General features: G+C 40.6%; 1 protein-coding gene across 4 annotated transcripts in view; it reads right to left on the reverse strand.

The window, feature by feature from the left end:
• Positions 1 to 2,495: 2,495 nt before the first annotated feature.
• APLP2 (amyloid beta precursor like protein 2) overlaps positions 2,496 to 20,203 on the reverse strand; it is a 133,580-nt gene continuing 115,872 nt past the window's right edge. For 2 of the 4 annotated variants that reach the window (XM_030221606.1, XM_030221604.1), the window contains 7 exons: positions 18,484 to 18,612; positions 15,664 to 15,763; positions 15,001 to 15,174; positions 8,898 to 8,980; positions 8,353 to 8,427; positions 6,582 to 6,737; positions 2,496 to 3,894 (listed from right to left, as the gene is read on the reverse strand). In XM_030221606.1, the coding sequence (XP_030077466.1) occupies positions 3,793 to 3,894; positions 6,582 to 6,737; positions 8,353 to 8,427; positions 8,898 to 8,980; positions 15,001 to 15,174; positions 15,664 to 15,763; positions 18,484 to 18,612 (819 nt within the window). In that variant the 3' untranslated portion in view covers positions 2,496 to 3,792. The remainder of the gene's footprint in view (positions 3,895 to 6,581; positions 6,738 to 8,352; positions 8,428 to 8,897; positions 8,981 to 15,000; positions 15,175 to 15,663; positions 15,764 to 18,483; positions 18,613 to 20,203) is intronic. The other 2 variants (XM_030221607.1, XM_030221605.1) reach the window with 1 other exon arrangement.

A 20,203-nucleotide genomic window follows, 5' to 3' on the forward strand; every position in this document is an offset into this window, starting at 1 on the left:
CATGCAATATAGCTGGACAATAGAGGCCATAAACCATGTGGAACATATGCAAGTATTGCCCTGAAATGTTAAAAATCAACACTTTTACCAACCCTATAGATAAAACTTACTTTAAAACTCTACGAACTGCACAAGTACCCATGTAAATGTAAGCTGCTCTATGTAGGCAAAACCACAAGAGCACTAAGACAACGCCTTAGTGAACATAAACATAACATCACGCACAAAAGATTAGAGGCTCCACTAGTAGCACACAGTACAACTGCACACCACGAATTCAAAGATTACCAATGCATGCTTTGCAATAGACCAGGTACAGCAGTTTCCATGTGGGGGAGACAGAGATCGGATACAGATTCAAACAGAGCAAAGATGGATATACAAACTAATTGAATGGAAAATCTTTTTATAAAAAATATCCAGCCATAAATGTTTAATTCCTAATTATGCAACTAGGACATCCCCCCATTAAATAAGGTAATTTTCTCCCTTATCAATCATGGTAATTACTAATTATTAAATTCTCAGCACCGATAGGACACGGGCAGTGGTGTCCTTTTAAAAACTAGCTGCCATCTTAGATTTCTTCCCTGTCACAATTGAATTCATGTCAAAAGAAGAGGCAAATGGTGAGCTCCTACATGCAGTCAAAATTATGCGGTTCAAAACCACGATGCTATTACAAGTCCTCTTATAACCACAAAATTTCTCCCTGTTGTTTAGGGCATCTCCTAAGGGGCTTGCAGTTTGTTTCCTGATGAAGCTATTGAGAAATGGAGTATCTCTGTAGAGCGAACCACAGAGTAAAAGTCATCAATAGAGATAAGTGCCCGTTTTCCATTAATGTTCTAATAGCAGTTAGTGACAGACCGGGATTACATCACCGGAAGTTTTTCAGACTAATGAGGAAGCTCGCCCGGCAGATAAAGTGTAACAATACACAAGTAAAGCCGAGCAACTGAAGTCTTTTCCTCCAAAGCACTCAATATGGAGGACTTTATACTTGCAACCACCAATAGTAAAGCCACTTACCACAGGCTCTGTCTGCAGTGCCATCAAAAGGGGCTCCAAAGCAAAAACAAATAATGGTGATTAAGGGCACCCTACCCTTAATGGGTGCCCTGCACCAAAGAAAAGTACTCAAGAGTCCACCACTGATCAACACCGTTGACAGAGGATTGGTATATAGAATCTTTATTACATCCAAGAAGGGTTCTCCAAAACCATATTTATTCAGTAACAAAAAAATAGATAATCCCAATGTATCCAGATATTCCCAGTGGTACAATGCCCCATGGCTGCCATAATCTTACAAATATTCCAGACTCACCTGATTGTGAATAAGATCCAGAAGTCGAGTAGCAAGGATCTTGGCCATCAGTTTCACTTCAAAATTAAGTAGTGAGATGGGTCTGTACGAGTTCAACAAAGTGAGGTCACGACCAGGCAAAGGCAAGACCACTATTACTGAGCGTTTTATATAAGGAAAGGCAGCTACTTCACAGAATGTTTTTTGTATGTTGTAAAGTAAGCATACCACTTCAACCAATGGAGACTCCCTCCCCCCCCCACCCCAAGATGTAAAACAGGTCTGGGAATGTCCCATGTGAATGAATTGTACACTATATGTTTTAAACAAAATACATGTAAGAATGACAAATGTAAAGTAAGAAATCATGGTGGGAGCAAGGGGCACGGCTTGGTTTGTGTGGCCCATCCAACGAAAAAGGTATTCCATTGCCTTTCTTCATTACTGTACCTCCCAAATTTGCATTATGGTCACTATTGGCCAAGGGATCCCACCACTACCACCTCTTGCACCAGATTCTGCATTCCAGTTGCTCTTATAAGTACATAATGCCACACTGGGAAAGACCAAGGGTCCATCGAGCCCAGCATCCTGTCCACGACAGCGGCGAATCCAGGCCAAGGGCACCTGGCAAGCTTCCCAAACGTACAAACATTCTATACATGTTATTCCTGGAATTGTGGATTTTTCCCAAGTCCATTTAGTAGTGGTTTATGGACTTGTCCTTTAGGAAACCATCTAACCCCTTTTAAAACTCTGCTAAGCTATCCGCCTACTCAATGAAAATGGTGGTTGGATCATCAGAGGGCACATTTTACAAAGTGGTACTACTGATTAGCATGTGCTGAATGTGAACTGAATGGGCTTCTTTGAATTCAGTGAACTGCTAACTGGTAGCACTGCTTTGTAAAGGGAGCCCAGAGCCATCAATGTTTAAAGATTTGACCAACCTAGAGATCTGCTTGTGGTAGAAGATTTCTTACATGGAAAAATCAGTGTAGTATCATTTAGGCTTGATGAGAAAAGCAACAGCAGATAAATAAATGAATGGCTAGTCAGAAATGATTCAGTACAACCTTATCAAAGAAAATACAGAGAGGCTATATCTTTAAAAAGACTGAAAAAAAAAAAGTCAAAGCAAAGATCCCCCCCCCCCCCCCCCAAAAAAAAGAAAAAACAGACTTAATGGAAGTTAAAGTGTTTATTGATGTGTTTAAACTTTTTACATTCCCCACAGACTACACAAAGGAGCTTGCAGGTTAATAATCAAATCTGTGCATAGTGGGAGAGAAATGGGGAAGAAAAAAATAACCACTCACAGAAAAATAGAAGAAAAAAAAAAAACCACAGGTTACCAGAACCTCCAGATTTAAAAAATAAAATAGCTGTGACCATTACCACCACCTATACAAGCATTACATAGACATGATTGTTAATGGAACGAACCTCATTGCCCTCCTTGTTTCTGTGAAGTGAGCAGTAATCCTTTTTCAAACATTGTTTCCCCAAAGGGCTTTCAGAGATCAAAACATGTGAACAGTTATTTCAAGACCACTAATCACAAATATCAAAGCCCACCACTCTCGACTCGAATCATCCACACTTAAGGTAAAACTAACAGCATGTGTTATTTATTGAATAGAGTTTAAATGGTACCATATTGCTTGGGCCCCAATGGCTTAGCTGCACCACACTGAGAGACACTCAAGTTTTGTTCTCAGACCTGGAAGGGCCAGCAGTGACATCTACTGGAACATGCAAGGACACTTGTCACTTATAATGGCTAAATACAGAAAGGTCAGGCTAGGTCAAAACTTGGGTAGCCTTCAATTAAGACCCATGCTGCCACAGGCTTGGGTGGGACAGCTCGGTTTGATAAAGTCTGGGGGGAGGGGCTGCCAGAACAAAATATAGCAATTGTAACAGGTGTTTTTTGTATTTACAAAAATCAACCAATTCATATTTAAAAAAGGAATACTGCTCAGTTTTTCTCTGCATTTCATAGTATATAAAAGCCAAAACCCATTTGAAGAGACACATTTCTCATTTTTACAAGACAGTTAGTACAAATGACTTTCATATACAAGCAATCAGAAATAAAAATCTTATAATATATATCTATACATCTATAGATATATATCTATATATATATATATATAGGTGGATGAGACCACAAATACAACACAACCATACTTTCAGATTAATTTAATAAAAAAAAACTACACCTCCATCAAATTTGAAATATATTCATCATTGAAGATTTATATAACCATATTTTATTCACTCATTTAAAAAGAAAATAACGCAGTAAATCTACAGTAGTAATTATAGTCTTAATTATTGATTCAAGAGTTCTGAATTTAAGATGAAGCCCTCTTGAAAGCAACAGTTGGTCAGTAGTCGATCCAATCCTATGGATCCTCTCCTTTTCTTTTGGCCCTCCTCTTCCCCCTGGGTTGGTAGTGCTGCCTTCATCACAGTTGTTAGATCTGCATTTGTTCCAGGTACTTGTATGTGGGGTTCTCATAGCCGTGGTTCTGCATCTTGTTAAGATGGCGCTCCTCCGGAGTCAGCATTGGATCAACCTAAATGAAAAAAAAAAAAAAAAAAATCATAAAACGAAAGCTGGCGAAACCAATGCACACTGGATAATAGAGCTCAGATGGCCGAGGGAAATCTAGCACCATGAGGTGGAGCTTGTATAAACCACAAAGTTATCAAGCTTATAACAATGACCAAGTACTTCCACAAAATTTGAATGAAATTGTTTAAATTACCATCCAACTTTAAAAAATCAACACTAATTAAAAAAAAAAAAAAAATTTCAAGTTTAAATTTCAGACCACAAGTAAAACTAAATTAATACAATTACTTAAACATCCCATAAAAATGACAGGCCTTGACAGATTTTCTTTGAATCTAGCAGCCAGTGGCTGACAGCTCTCATGCCCCTTCACTACTCAATGAAACGGAAAGGAGGTCTCTGAGGCCAATGCAGAAAGCAACAGACTTGCACAGCTTCTACCACAACTACAATACCATGCAATACAGAAAGTATATGCAAATATTATGCACATAGAACTTGCATGTTAATTTGGGGAGGGGCAGCCAGACACATGCACACAAAGGTTTCCCATAAGTGTGGCTTCTTGTGTGCATATTGGAACAAAAAGGAAAGTGTCGGCCCCTATCGGCACCTGTACAAAGAAGTCTTGCGAGACTGATCTCAGTCTCGCAAAACTTTCTTGGATGTAAGAATGCAAGTCTTTTAAACTTGCAAGCACTTCTTTCTGATTGCTGAAGACCACAAAACTGGTAGTTAAATCTTTAAAAACTGGCATTAAATCCTCTCGTGCTGCCTCATTACCATACACTTTGATGCAATGTGCGGTCATGTTTTCCTTGTGAGTTAACGCCCATGTTCAACCCCTCTCTGCACTGCTTGTCTATTAATGTGTGTGTACACAACTCTTAGGGGCATGGTTAGGCTTACTGCAGCCTTCTGTATCAGCCCCTCCGACACTGAAAAGCAGAGGGGGCTGGGTCCCTGCTAAGGTGTGCATCTGCAACTCCTTTAAGGCTTGATTTAGTAAGGATGTCTTACCATTCTCACTCTAGAAAGAGAACAGCTTTTCCCTTCCAACTGGCACCACATCATGTCCTGCTAAAATGCAGCTAACCTGACGCTGACAAACAGCTGTTGTGGTGACATCAAGGCAGAAAAATCCCGAGGGCCACAGCAATATTTCTGGGCATCACAACAACCTGGGGTTTGCAGAGCCCTATCATTTTATTCAAGTTCCTAACCCCTCTAGCATGCCTTGATGTTACCCATCCTAGAGCTAACCTCAACCGCTGTTCTTCGGCACTTGAAAAATTGTGCACCATTCTTCTCGGGCAAGTACTGCTCAGAAACTCACAGATATTAGTTACGTTAGATACTGTTTAGTTATAAGGAAAACAACTCCAGAACACTTATCCAAATTTACAAGAAAAAGGAAGAGTAAGAACAGTTTGAACAAACACCACAATAAAATGTAGGTGTAAAAAATACTTTACTAACATAGCTAAATATGTTCCTCTAAGCCAGAGCTTTCCCAATCTGTGGGTCACAGAACCTGCATGTTGGGTTGCAACCTAGATGGGCATGCCACAGGATACCACTGTCATGCACTACAGGGGGTAGTGCTCTTGTGTAGCGGAACAAATTGAGGTCACTTTTGCAGAAAGACTGGTGAGCACTGCTCTAAGCGAATAGTTATTTTAAAAATGGAATTTACCAATGCAACAATTAAACTGCTCGCTGAAGTTATAAAGGATTAAAAAAAAAAAAAAAAACAGCACTCTTCTGTAAGAGTACACACTTGTCTCAGTTATGAACGTTTAGGGAGTTTGCAAAATATTTTTGGTTTGTGCTACTTCTAAACAAGATTCACTAAATTATTGTGCCTTCCTTTCCTAATCTTCACTAAACTCCTAATGTCATCTACACCAATTTATTTAAATATTTATCCTAAGCCATCCAAGACTTCACACAAAAAAATAAACTAAGCTGACAATAAGTAAATGATTTCTTCCTTGCAGAATTAATCCCTTGCCACCTGCAGGTTCACTACTGTGCAATGTATAAAGTTTGTTAAATAGGTATCTACACTGCCTCTCCTCACAAATCTGAGGATCCTGGTTAGAGGGGGACTGAAACCGAATCTAGAGCCAAAATTGTAGCCCTGCTCCCTGCCCAACCCCCCCCCCCCCCCAAAAAAAAAATCTTCTGGGCTGCCCACCAACTTTGCCTTCCCCCACCCTTCACCTACCAACCAGCCAGGCCTACTTATCCCCAAGACCTGGTGGCTTCGGAGCAGGAGCGATCCTGCGTCGCTCCTGGTCCCGCCCGTTGCATAGTAAAAATTGCAGCAACAAATTCCCGCAGCAGCCTTGAGAGACTGCCATGGGAGGTAGCAGCCGCCATTTTGGCAGTGGCAGGAGCAATCTCCAGTTGCTCCCATTCATGTCATTCCCAGTTTGGTTGACCTCTACTCCTGGTGCACAAATCCTACTACTACTATAAATCACTTCTATAGCGCTACCAGTCGTACACAGCGCTTTACAATTGAACATGAAGAAAGACAGTCCCTGCTCAAAAGAGCTTACAATCTAAATCAGGACAAACAGACAGGATCAATAAGGATAAGGGAAGGACAGACAGAAGGACACAAGGATAAGATAAAAGTGACAATCCCTTCCCTATAGCTGAGCCCAAAGCCAAACTCACCTCCACAATTCCATGACTGATTGTTCCATATTGTCTCCTCCGCAGTAACACTAAGCTGATGACAATCACAGTGGCTATAGCAACTGCAATCACTAGCAGCCCAATCAAGGCACTGCTGCTGAAGCTGAACTCATCGCGCATTGCTCTTTCCGATTCCTGAACGTTGGAAAAATAAGAAAATAAAAAAAGAGAGAGATTAAATATTTAATGGCTGTTCCACTGCACAGGTAAACTCAATATGCTACTGCAAAAAAACCTTATTAGCCAGCTCAATAACTACTCTATGCCAGACTTAAGAGAGGCAGGTGGCACCTATAGATTAAGCAAGTGGCCTCTGGTCCTTGAAAGCTCATGCCTCAATAAATTGGTTAGTAAAGGGCCCTCCTGCCTCTGTCAATTTTTTGTTACCCCAGATAACAAGGCTACTCCCTTTTAAAGCGTCTATGCCAGACTAGAATGCATAGGTGAGTGTGAATCATTCTATGCTTGAGAAACATGCAGCAATATAAAGATAAAAAAAACTGCTAAACAGCCTCTATCCTCCCCCCCCCACTCCACCAACCCCCATTTCCCATGCATCAGCTTTTTCAAGGTAGGAAAGAATGATGAGAGGGGTAATTAAAAACACCCTCCTCCAAGAAGCTGAACATACCAAAGAGTATTGCAATTTGTGACATCAGCACATCAAGTGTCCATTGATCAAACATGGTCTCAACCCAGACTGGATTCTACGTCCCTCACCTTAACTGTCAATAAAAAGGGCATGAGGAAACTTGGACACTCTTATTGTTATCATGATTCTTTTAAAGTGTTGGTTTACTGAAATTTCACTGTCTTTTATTCCTATCCCTTGAACTATGAACTACAACGTGTGTCAAGTCAGCCCCCAGAACTCAGAATGCAATCCTTCACATTTTCTCTAAAGGGAAGTAGGGGGTTGCTAATGTGGAATGAAGAATATTCTAATGATATTGCAAAAGAAATCAAATGGGCAACTGAGCTGCAAGGTCTCCAATATCATCCCCAATATACAAAGTCTGAGCAAGCTTCAGCCTGTCAAGAGTTGCAACACCACCAAAAAATGACATGGTACACTTGCCACCAAACCACAAGACTTCTGATCTGCCAAAATATTAGTATGGAACATATTCTGAGATTCTGTATAGCAGTTTCAAAAAGACATTTTCATCGCACAACATGTAAACATTTTTCCTTACCTGAGTGTGAACTGAACTCTAAGCAGGCAAACAGAATTCCAAAGAAAAGCAATACTCCTTTTTATATAATCCATTTGATGAAGCAACTTTTTCCCCCAAACACTTGGCACTAAAATATTCTATTACCCTTTAGATTTATATCCTCCTCCAGTTGACAGCAACATATACCCAACACACACGATGCACATCAAACACTCCTAGGTTGCTTAAGGTCAAATTTTACTGGATACAGGGTAAAATTTAACTACCCAATCAATACCGAATGCTGTCCATATTTTGGGCTACTTTTCCACAAGACACTTTATAAAAAAAACAAAAACAAACCAAAAGACACCCAAAAACAGTTATTGGCCTCACTTACAAAAAATAAAATAAAATATATATATATATATAAATCCCCCCAAATAAAAAAGTACTGGAGCACGCTACTACCTCCATTTTACCACTCAGTGCTACATGCTCTTATAAGATCACAACACAGAGCAACAAACACATGAGAAATCCAAGCAAAGGCCAAAACCACCAATGTCCTTTTTGGACGGCTACATACATACCGGCTCTTCCACCAGTCCACTGACTCTCTCTGCATTGAAAATCATTTCCTTCACATCAAGGGTTTCATCAATTACCTGAAAACAGTCATGAAGGCATTTTACACAAAGAAACTAACCACAAAGCATAAAGAGGAAGAGTCAAGAACAGGCAGACTAGGAAAGTAAAGGACTAGGCCCTTCTCAACTGCCTCATCAGTTAAAAGTGCAGAAACCATTACTGAACCAGTCAGCCTAAATCCACAATAGCTCTTTCAATTAAGAAAACACACACACATACAAAACCTCCAAAACAAAAACCACACTTGCAAGGGCTTACAAGTCTGAATCATTCAGCACACTGAAAAGAAAGCATACAACTACTTTAATCATTTTAGCGTTTAGCTCCCATATGCTGAAGATGCTAATTCAGATAATTAAGAGTCTGCATTTTGAGAGTACAGAACTAGAATCATACCATATCATTTCATTCAGCCTACAGAGGGGGGGAAAAAAGGAAAAGAATTGCCACAAACCAAAAAACATTCCTCACAGAATAAGTTGCTTACCGCTTTCTGATTTGCCTTGCTCTTGCTGTTAATCACTTTCTCTTCAGCACCTATCAGCCCATCCAGCTTGGCAATGCCAGAACCTGCGTGTATAACACAAAGCAAAGCACAGTTTACAGTTAGGCTACACAACTGAAGGCCAAGCTTCCTTTTTTTTTTTAAAAAGAAAAAAAAAAAAGTAGCCTCTTCACTTGTGCCAGATTTTCCCTAACGTTGTTGAAGCCATAAATGGTAGCCACTGCACAATTTGGTACTATTCTATTAAAATATAAAAATATAATCAAACTGGGATTTCCAAGGATGCAAAAAATATAAACATTAATAAGATTAGGAGTAGATTAGGCCCCATCTCACAGCAGAAATAACTGCAGGCACATAAAAACACTTGAAAGCATGGGTTCTTTAATGAAACGAGACATAATAATCAGAACCTGAGTTTCCTGTAACTGGTTTCTAGCTTACACTGAATCTGAAGTAGCAAATTTACAGTATATCCTATTTGTTCCAGGAACATAGGGATTATATGATGTAGACAGGAGGAGACTGGGTGTTAAACCACTTTTGACTTATAGCTAGCCGTACTGAACACAATGCCCCTGTAATTCGCTTCAAGCTTTCAATACCTGTGGGTTCTCTCCAAATAAAAGGAATACCTGGATGGTATTAACTAAATAGTTGCTCATTTAGGATGATTTCCCAAAGCTTTGCTCCAACTATGTGGCTGATGTCATAATCCATGCTATTCTTTGGCATGCAAGTTTACTGTTGATTTTCTCGCATTAACCTTACTCCCGATGCACTCAAGGTTTTAGCATAGAAAAAGCCACTGTCGTGCTAAAAGGTAGCATTCTGGCATACAAATCCACCCAATCAGGAATTGCTCTGGTGAAAGGAAGAGAGAGAGAAATAAAGATATTCTAGAATGGCTTTTTACTTCTCTGTTAGGGTAGGGCTGAAGTAATATGGGAGCAGAAAGGTTATCTGCAGTGAACTACAGCACTTCCAACTTGGAGAACTCAATGGTCTAGATGGGCCTGGTAGGCACTCCTGCATTAAGGCTGTTCAGCCAGGACACCAGACCAGTGAGTCTTCATGCTGCTGGACTTCCTGTGCCAGGAAGGTGTCCAGAGTCATGCTCCTCTTATCACTGTCATCTTAGAAAATGGCAATGACTGACACCATGGCAGTGCCTCAGGATGCATCACTAAGGGCAGAATACAAGGTTTGTAAGCCAATCCCCACTCATACACTGACAAAAAAAAAAAAAAGGAGATTCAGCTAATCCAGCAAAACATGGCAGATCACCACAGTCCTATATATACTGTATGCTTACATTTTTGACACACTAATTTACATGACATTATTTACTGCATTGGGAATAAAAGATTTTTCAGTGCATGTACAGAGTGTTGTGCACTGCAGCTTAGCATATGGTTCTAATACATGGCTTACCATGTTTGGTCCTCTGCATCTATGGGGAAACATTAATAAATCAAGTCCTTTATGGAATGTAATTGCTGTATAAAACTCTTGACATGGCTCTGCTGTGAACTCCTCATTAGCTACATAAAATAGGCTTAGGCTAGCAGCTGGAAAGGACACATCCAGCACACTTACTTGAAACTGGAAGAATCTCTCTTCCCTCCAAAGAACTTCCCTCCCATCCAAGGCCCAGGCACAATTTAATCTCACTTCACGTTAACTCTTCCAATAAACCAAATAGCAAGTACTTTCCATAATGCACAAAGCTTTCATTCCAGTTACCACCGCCTTTCCAATCTGAACAATTTTCTTTCAAATATGAGTTGGATAAGATCTAGTAAGTCAGTAATTGCACACTGAATAACGCAGCATACTAAATGCAGAAATGGAAATATATATGGAAAAACTCATTATGTTTTATTGTTACTTATTTTGCAGAATTTTATTATTTTTTTTTACTGTTATTCAATCAAGATCAGGGGGTTTGCTTTTTCTTCTTCTCTTTCCTCCTATCCTCCCCCCCTTAGTTAGCAGTGGTTCTTTCACCCTGTAGTTTGACAAGGGCACCAGGCTGCTACATATAGTCTTATTTCTAAATCCTCAGCTATAAACTTGTTATCTCTTAACCAAAAGTGAAATTTTAATTGACTGGGCAACTAAGCTAATTTCATCCTTCAGTTAAGACTACGATCAAAATAAATCTGACTGCTGCGTTAAATCCTTGCACATACAAATTTCCAGCACGTCTAGGATGACAAAACAAATTCCAGATAGTCAGTCTCAAAAAACTCCAATAGCTCAAATTTGTAATGGCTCTCATATGGTCATTCCTGGTGTAGTGAAGGAGGACTACCAGTGAATAAAATACAGCGATATAGAAGAAGCATGCAATCTGGTCTGTAAACATTTATTCATGTTTAAAAATATGTGAAATGAGACAAGACCATGTATCGGAGTATGCTACAGTTGCCTGGTTCACTCTGTAATGCAGATCTCTCCAGAGGCAGCTGCTACTGCTTTTACAAGTTTGTCACATTTCAGCATGAATGAGTCACACAGAGACCAAAGGAAATACATGGCCGGTGAGAGCTATGATATGAAGAATGGGAGGGTTCCACTACATGGCAGCATTCCAGATTTCTGAAGCAAGTTCTTTCACATGGCAATTTGAACTGAACATGAGCTCTCTGGCTCCACAACTGGTTAGCTCCCTAGCTGAACTACTAAAATACTCACTCATCAACTTTCAGTCTGCCATTCTCCTGCTCTTACTTGGCTCTAACCAGTCAGATAACAGCAGCACTCACACAGGTCAACAGACCAGACCCACTTGCAGCTACAGAATTATACTGGCATAAGTTGTGGTTTAAAGAATGATTTATTCTGTGGCACTGAATCTCATTCAAATTCTAGATGCTGACAAGAGTTCCATCATTTTATTGCTTCCCTAAACATCTCTAACAAAGCACACTTGCTGTGAAAGTCACTGATTTTTACAGCCTTCAGAAGAGACATCTGCTGAAATGAAGTAGACCTAACGGAGCAATGCCCTTTATAATGCAGAATTAGGTCCACTGAACTCAGAGATAATTTGATGCAACATTCCCCAGACTTCCACTGTACAAGGTCAGTGAGCAAGGGATTAATATGGCTGGAGTAACACACTGAACATAGGTTGCACAAACTTCTTGCAGAGACCTGCTAATGCACTTCACTATTCTGCAGGACCACCTCCCAAATCTCTAAACTTTCCACCATTACAATCTTGTGCTATACATTATTATTATTATAACACTTCTGGTTTCTCAATTAAAACAAAACAGATTTCAACATTTTTGTGAACCAAGCCCTTATATTCTGCATCATTCATCCTTACTCCATTTCCAACACACACACTCTTGGGCCTTTCTACCCAAACCTTAGCTTAACTCTGCTGTCCCAAACTCACAGATCTAAGATACCTGTCTCCTGACCTGCAGCCAGCTGTTTGCTATGTTATTCAGAATCCCCTTTGACATAGCCACTAATTATAGAAATGTGAAACACTACTAAAACAAAGATAACACTTCTGCTACTTGTGACCCTCCACAACCTGTATGTAATACGCAAACTGCTTTGGTTGTACCACAAAAAGGTGATACATCAATGATCTAACACGTGAAATTAGTGCCCTCTTCACTGACTCCATAAATATCAGTCAGAACACTGAAGTCCATGCCTCACGTTTGTGCTTGACAGTTGACCATTCTTTGGGCATTAACAACTTGTAACTGAAGAAAGGACCCTGTGAAGTCTCAAAAGCTCCCGAAACAGTCACATTAGTCCTTAGAAAAGGTATCATAACCTGAGACTCCATGCAGCTGACCTGCACAAACTTGTTACTGTTTTTATTGTTTTTCTCCTTTGCTATTTGTTATTGTTTTCCTGTGGCAACAAGTTTCCAAAGTTTTAGGGGAACTCAAGCTTCCATACAGAAGGAAATTATAAACAAAATCCCATAATTGAGCAAAACTAAGTAGCAGTATATTAGAGAAATCTAGAAGATTCGATTCATTAAACAACTTCCTGGCAACAGGGTCATGGCAGAGAACAAGAAACCTTTCAGTCCAGCAAAACTGGCTTATCTTTAGCTCAACCACCACAAAAACCTCAAATCTTGACTAACCATGAAACAGAGATAATCAAGCAACCACAGTAACTCAAGTCTTTTGGGAACTTCTGGGGACTTAAATTTAAGTGAAAACACAAATGAACAAATGAGACACATGAAGCTACAGAAAAGAGGTACACATGAGGGTGGATATGATAGGATGCTCACAGATGCAGCAATATAAAGAACCAACCTTTTCTCACTGGAAGGTGTAAATCCGACTGCATGTCTAGCAGGAGGGAAAAGAAAAAAAAAAACAACAACAAAAAAACCCAAACAGAAAATAGAGAAAAGGAGGTTTAAGTAAAGCAAGCTTCAGTTTTTAGCCTTGTGCCTCCAGTCATTTTTTTTGTAGCACTTTCAATTAAATGGTTCCCAGCTTGCATAAACACAAACAAAAAGTCCCATTTTTGGACAAAGTAATACGAATAAGTGTTGAAGAAAAACAGAATGAGAAAAAAAGTCTTAACGAATCAGGCTCTTTGGAGGACTCAGCTCTCACTGTTCAGAAATGCTAAGATCACCTTAAGGAGTAAAGGTAAATACACTAAGCTGACAAAGGAAATCTAATGACTTTTGCCAACACTTGTGACTGCCTCCTTTCAGGGCCGTGCCGATACAGTAAGCAGGGTAAGCACCGCAGGGGGGCGCCGACCTCTGGAGGGCGCCGCCGCGGTGCTTACTTTCGCCCCTTACCTTCGCTCCGCGCTGCCGAGGCCTTTAAATCTTTTACCTCCGGTCGCAGCAGAGTCAGTGAAAGCGCTGCCGATGTCTCCCTTCCCTTTGCGCTCGTTGGTTCCCTCAGTGTCCCGCCTTCTTCTGACGTCAGAAGAAGGCGGGATACTGAGGGAACCGAGCACGAAGGGAAGGGAGACATCGGCAGCGCTTTCACCGACACTGCTGCGACCGGAGGTAAAAGATTTAAAGGCCCCAGGGCGCGGAGCTGAGGTAAGGGAAGGGCAGAGAGGCATGGATGGGAGGGCAGGGCCCAGGGAGAGGACAAATTGCTGGAAATGGAGGGGAGGGGAGAGAGGAGGATTGCTGACTATGGATGGAGGAGGGAAGGGCAGAGAGGGACAAGGATGGACATGGATGGGAGGGCAGGCCCCAGGGAGAGGACAAATTGCTGGAAATGGAGGGGAGGGGAGAGAGGAGGATTGCTGGCTATGGATGGAAGAGGGAAGGGCAGAGAGGGACAAGGATGGACATGGATGGGAGGCGGCAGTACCCAGGGAGAGAGGAGAAATTGCTGGAAATGGATATAGAGCAAGAAATGAAGAAGAAAGGAGGAAACTAAAGAAATAAATGGAAAGGAAGCCCTGGAAACGGAGTTAAGAGGACAGATAGCAGCAGAATCAGATACTGGGCCAGCATGATCGGAAAAAGAAAGTCACCAGACAACAAAGGTAGAAAAAAATCATTTTATTTTCATTTTAGCGTTTGGAATATGTCCACTTTGAAAATTTACATCTGCTATCTTATTTTGCAATGTATAGCAATTTGTTTCTAAGAATATTGCTGACAATTCCTTTCAGTGTGGCAAGTGGTGAGCGATCATTTTCATGGTTAAAAATCATAAAAAATTATGTGATCTATTTGTTGAGCAATCCCACAAAGATGCACTCCATCTTTCAGCTCCTATTTCTTTTGCATCTTGTGCCACAAGGGGGGGGGGGGGGGGGCAACTGATAGTCTGCAGCGGGGCGCCACAGACCCTAGGCACGGCCCTGCCTCCTTTGATCGGTGTGTCTCGTCTTCAACATTCTTTTAACACTTCACAGCCAGTTTGGCAAATTTTGGAGATACTGTGTTTAATGCGCAAACATTTAACTATTTAATACACTGCTGTCTCTGCATACCAATACAATCAAGGGAATAAGAGGAATTGATTAAATGACTGTCTTGGGCTCCAAGCCTTGAAAAACATTAAATTCTACAGATAATGTGTCTTCATAGTCAAATCATACATACCTTCTGGCTCCTGGAGAGCAGAGAAAGACTTCACTTGGAATGGACTGAAAGAACTGCCGTCTGTGAGGGGGATCTCCTCACTTTCCTCTGAGCTCACCTTGACATCTAATTGAGACTCGGAAATAGAGGATGTGAACTGGTCCATGTCTGTATGCTGCTCCTGAAGCAACTCATCTATATAGGAAATAAAGGGGACATGAGCAAGACAGCTTTCACAGCTCTATAAAGTACTGCTATGCAAGGGATGTGCAGACTCCTCAGATACATGCGTGTCATTAAAAAAAGGCAGAATGAAATGAAGGTTGAATTTTATTATGCTAGAACATTGCAAAGACAAGCACAGAAAAATGTTATTTGCTCATGGTGAGAAACTAGACTGATTCAACTCTTACAGCCCCAATTTTTTTTTTACCTATTAGTTTAACACCAGCTTCAGTATCAGACAATTTATACCAAGGCAATAAACCCTAAAATGGGCCTATGTTTTAGCAAGCCATATAAAAATAATATGTTCTGCTTTTTACCTTCCATTTGGAAGTGGCTGCCACCCATTTCAACTATTCTCGTCAGTACATAAGCAAGCCACCTGATAACCAGCAGCAACTAATGTTGGACACACAATCTATTGCAAAAAGACATCACTGATTTCAGATAGATACTGACCAATTTCATTCTGAATCTCCTCGGCCACATAGGGGACTTTGTATAGCAGAGAAAGGCTCTGGTTCATACGTTCTTCAATCACACGGAGATGTGTCACCACCTGCATGACAAAACAGTTTCAGGAAAGGAACCAAACTAAACTGTGGAATGGGAGATTAGTGCCTCAACTGTGGTCCCAAAAGCGGGAGACTGGTCTGACAAGGTGGCCTTGCTGTGAATAGATGAGAGGAATTAACAAGTCCATGAAGGAACCTACATCACTATGTGAACACAGATGCCATATGGACACAAGTATTCAGTTTAGAGAGATTTTGCAGGTGTGCCCAGTCAACATTTTGTTCAAACTATTATGTTTTTAAATAAAGATTTGAAAAACTCCTCTTCATGATTCAGACTACTAAGTCTATCAGAAGACGAGTGGTCTGCAACCAATAAATCTGAAAACTCCAAGTCATCCCAGAGGTGAGGTACCCTGTATAAAATTACTTCAAGCAGCAAGCAATTTATAAGCTGCATATACCGAAAAGACAGTTTACTATACCAAGACTCTACAAGACTAAATCCCACTTCTCAGTACATAATTTCTGAAACTCTGCTGCGTCCCTTGCCTTCTAGGCCAGTTCCAGCTGGGAAGCAAAGCCAATTTGGCTCCACTCCCCCAATGTCATCTTCTGGGCCCCTTTTCTGCTGGCTCATTGGAGGGCAGCAGATTACTTCCAAAGGAGCAAACTAACCTTTGAAAGCAACATGGAAGACTGGGACTGCAGATAGGAATTTTTTGGTATTTTATTTGGATCTTGCTATACTTTGATGAAGGGAGATTTTAGGTTAGGGAATGTAAAAGGGTTTGTGTGTTTACGTTGTAGATTTTATGTCATACACCACTTTGGGACTCACTGTTAGAGACAGCATCTAAACATCAAATAGACAGAAAACAGATCTTTTATACATAGCGTAGTGTCCTATGAAAGAAATATCTAAATTCACAAGTGATATTGCACCGAATCTCTTTTACCCTCTAGGTGCTACAACAATTTAACATATTCCAGTTACATTACTGGAAAGTCTATTAACCTCTGACAGCCATCTTTTGCTAACTCAGTATCACTGCAACTGTAACTTCTGAAAACTGATAACTCTGGTACTACCTGAACTATACAAAGCAGCAGCTGCACGACAATGACTAAGTAACCAGCAAAAACTTAAATCCCAGGGAGAGCCTTAGGACTTGGTACTGTCAGATGTTTAATATCAAAACGTGTTATGTTTAAGCTCCAGGGCGAGGGAAGGATTTGAAAGAAAAACCTGCTACTGCTGCTCTAATTCCTGGGAGCATTGGAGCAGTACGGAGATATTCAGTCAAAAGGGGGAGGGGCATAGGAATCAGACATGCCATCTGGGAAAAGATTAAACTGAAGTCCCACATTCTGGAGGGAAACACTGATTAATATATTTAAGCAGTTCTGTGTCAGGCCTCTAGAGGGAGTTCTATGACACAGGATACCAATGAAAACGCAGTCGCCAAACAAGTCTTTCCCACCTTTGAGCCAAGGCACACCTACATTCACAAGAATGTTGTGTAGAAAAACATACCTCATAAAGATGGCAGTGAGGGCACAGAGAGGCCTAAAATAAACAAACGATCTAGAGAAACTGAAAAATCCTACCAGGCGCCGGCAGGAATTAAAGGAAGCAGCTCAGAAGAGAAACTATGTTGTGCAATGTGTGCTGTAGAAAGTGAATCCTGGCTCCCCATAAATTCTCACATACAAAAGGCTCATATCGAGAGAAGAGGGGCATGAATGATTACACATGTGCTCAGAAAAGAACTCCTGCATGTTTAGCCACGGTTGGTGTATCTTGGTGCTGTGAGGTAGGGAGAGCACAGCTCAGAAAGTGGTGATGAATTTCTATGGTGTGGACTAGACTGCACTGGACATGTTTAACAGACCAGCAAGCACAGAAGAAAACTACCAAACACTATAAAAGTGAATAAAAGCACTTTTCTATAAACAAACCAGTGTTGGTGTGACATTCAAAAGCAGAGAATAAAGCCATTTCATTTTTACATTTATCAACTCGCCTAAGCGGCAAACTGATTCTGAAATTCAATATGTGGAAGTCAAAACTATGGAAATTTAATGTACTTTCCACACCGATGTCACTGCAGATTTCAAAGTCAGAGAAGAGATGTGTGTTCAAAATGAACGTATTGTACTTCTACAAATGGTTATGTGGATTGTGAATCTAGATGCTATTTTATTACACGACCTTCAGAAAAATAGTCACATAACACGTTTGTGCTGAAACTTCTCTAAGACTCAAGTTCCCAAAGCAGGTGTATATGACAGTCCAACCATACCCAGGTTTTGGCTCAGCTTTGAAAATCTCTTGTAAAAACCAACACACAAAAATAGCCATGACCTACCCTAATTGCAAACAGTAAACGTGCCAAGATACATGTACCCATAAAATAAAAAAAATCTTTGCACTTGCTATAAAAATGATTTTGTACTTGCAACAAATTTCTTAGACCTAACAGATGCAAAACAAGAGTCTGCTTTGGGAAATTCATTTACAGAAGCAATTTAGCCAGTAATGTAATACAACACAAAGCTGCTAAAGACTTATCTATTATGCTGTTATCTATTTGATTGTATTTTATTCTTTAGCATATGGTTATTATGTCTGCTGGTTATATTATTGTATTGTTGAATGTACTGGTGTCTGCCTGGAGCCACTCATTTGAAAGAGGCTTGTAGATTTAAATAGAACATTTTATTCAGATTTTCTGGTGCAATCTTGAAAAACACAGTATACCTGGGATTTCATTTGTGCTGCCTTCTCTGGGTCTACAACGACAACGTGCTGGTAATGGCGGATAGTGTGGAGACGGTCTTTGTTTTCTGCTCTGACATAACGCTTCAGAGCCTGCAAGATGCGATGAGGCTGGATTTAGAAGAAAAAAAAAAAGCTACTGTTTAGTTGATCTGAAAAAGTCTTACACGTGGGATCAGGAGAAAGTAAGAGTGGCTTAGAAACTCTAACCTAATCGTTTGAGGTTTTTCTAACGCCAGACCACTTACTTTGCTCTGTTTCTTTTTGGCCCCATAGTTACCAATACTCTAGTGCAGGCTTGTCCAACCTAAGACCTGTGGGCCAGAGTCCAGCTCACCAAGTGCTTTTTTTCTGGCCCTCGTAAGTTTGGCAATTCTTGTGATGTTTATAGCGAGATTCCTGCTTCCTCAACACAACTCAGTACTCTGTGGGCCTGACCCACATGGAGCCGGAAGTTCAGGTTGGTCTTGTGGTTTCAAGTCTCACAAGACTAACCTGAACTTGCAGCACCACACAACCCCAAACTGCAGGGAACTGTGCTGCAGTGGGGAAGGAGGAATCTCACTTTCTTCTACAACTGAAGCCAGGTGAGGGTAAAGAGACTGGGTGAAGCCTGGGAGGGGGGTGGGGGGGTACATGAGAGAGACTGGGTAAAGGCTTGGGGAGGGGGGGCGGTACCAGAGAGAGAGAAAGACTGGGTGAAGGCTGGGAAGGGGGACAAAGCACAATTTTTTGCCACTATTTGATGAAAACATATAGCAAAATATGACAGTGTAGGTTTTGGTCCTCCAAAAGTTACAACATATAAAATGTGGCCCCCAATAGAAAAACGTTAGAGAAGCCTGCTTCAGTACCCGAGCTCAATCCTCATCTATTTTTGACTCAATCTATTATAAGACTGCTGCAAAACAGGAGGGGCACTGTAATTGTCCTTCTTGCTACAGATTTCTTTTGGGGACAATAAAGACCTATCACAGCTAGTGTAAGCAAAATCCATAATATAAAGTATGAAACTATAGAACATGAAAAACAGCACTGCATAATCCAACTTAGAACACTATCAAAACAATGTTTCAAGGGACCACAAATTCCATTCTATTATGCAATGTGGCTAAAACACAAGAGTTTTTATAAATATCACAGCATACCAGACGTAGAGAGCTACAAAACCACAAACCCTGTTTACTGTTCATGGACTGACCTTGATCAAGAGTTCCCATTGCTCAAATTCACACTGTAAGCTTTTCCAAGGAGCACTGCAACTAAGTGAATTATTCTGCATAGCAGTATAAAAATGTTGCAAATTTTTAAATAATTTATATGGGCCAGCAGCAATTATAACAACAAGGGAGCAGTTTCCCCATTCCAAACTAAAATGATTCCGCCCACACTGAATTTTAAGCTACACTGTATATTTGTAAAACATACCCTGATCCTCCACAAACCATGCTGTTAAATTTAGAAGTACATAAGTACATGTAGGTTATCTGATGTGGATGTCTCCAAATGCCATGATGACACCTGAACTGTATGATAGATGTACCTCATTCAGTTCTTGAAGCTAAGTCATAAAATGTCAACAGCAACTTGTTCAAGGCCGCAATGTAGCTAAAATAATAGGTCCTTCCTTCCCCCACCCTCCCTCCCATCCCAACTGAAAGGCTTATTTTAACCATCAGCTTAATGTCTTTCACAGGGATTA

Source organism: Microcaecilia unicolor, chromosome 12 (genome assembly GCF_901765095.1).
Source record: "Microcaecilia unicolor chromosome 12, aMicUni1.1, whole genome shotgun sequence".
NCBI classification, from domain to species: Eukaryota; Metazoa; Chordata; class Amphibia; order Gymnophiona; family Siphonopidae; genus Microcaecilia; species Microcaecilia unicolor.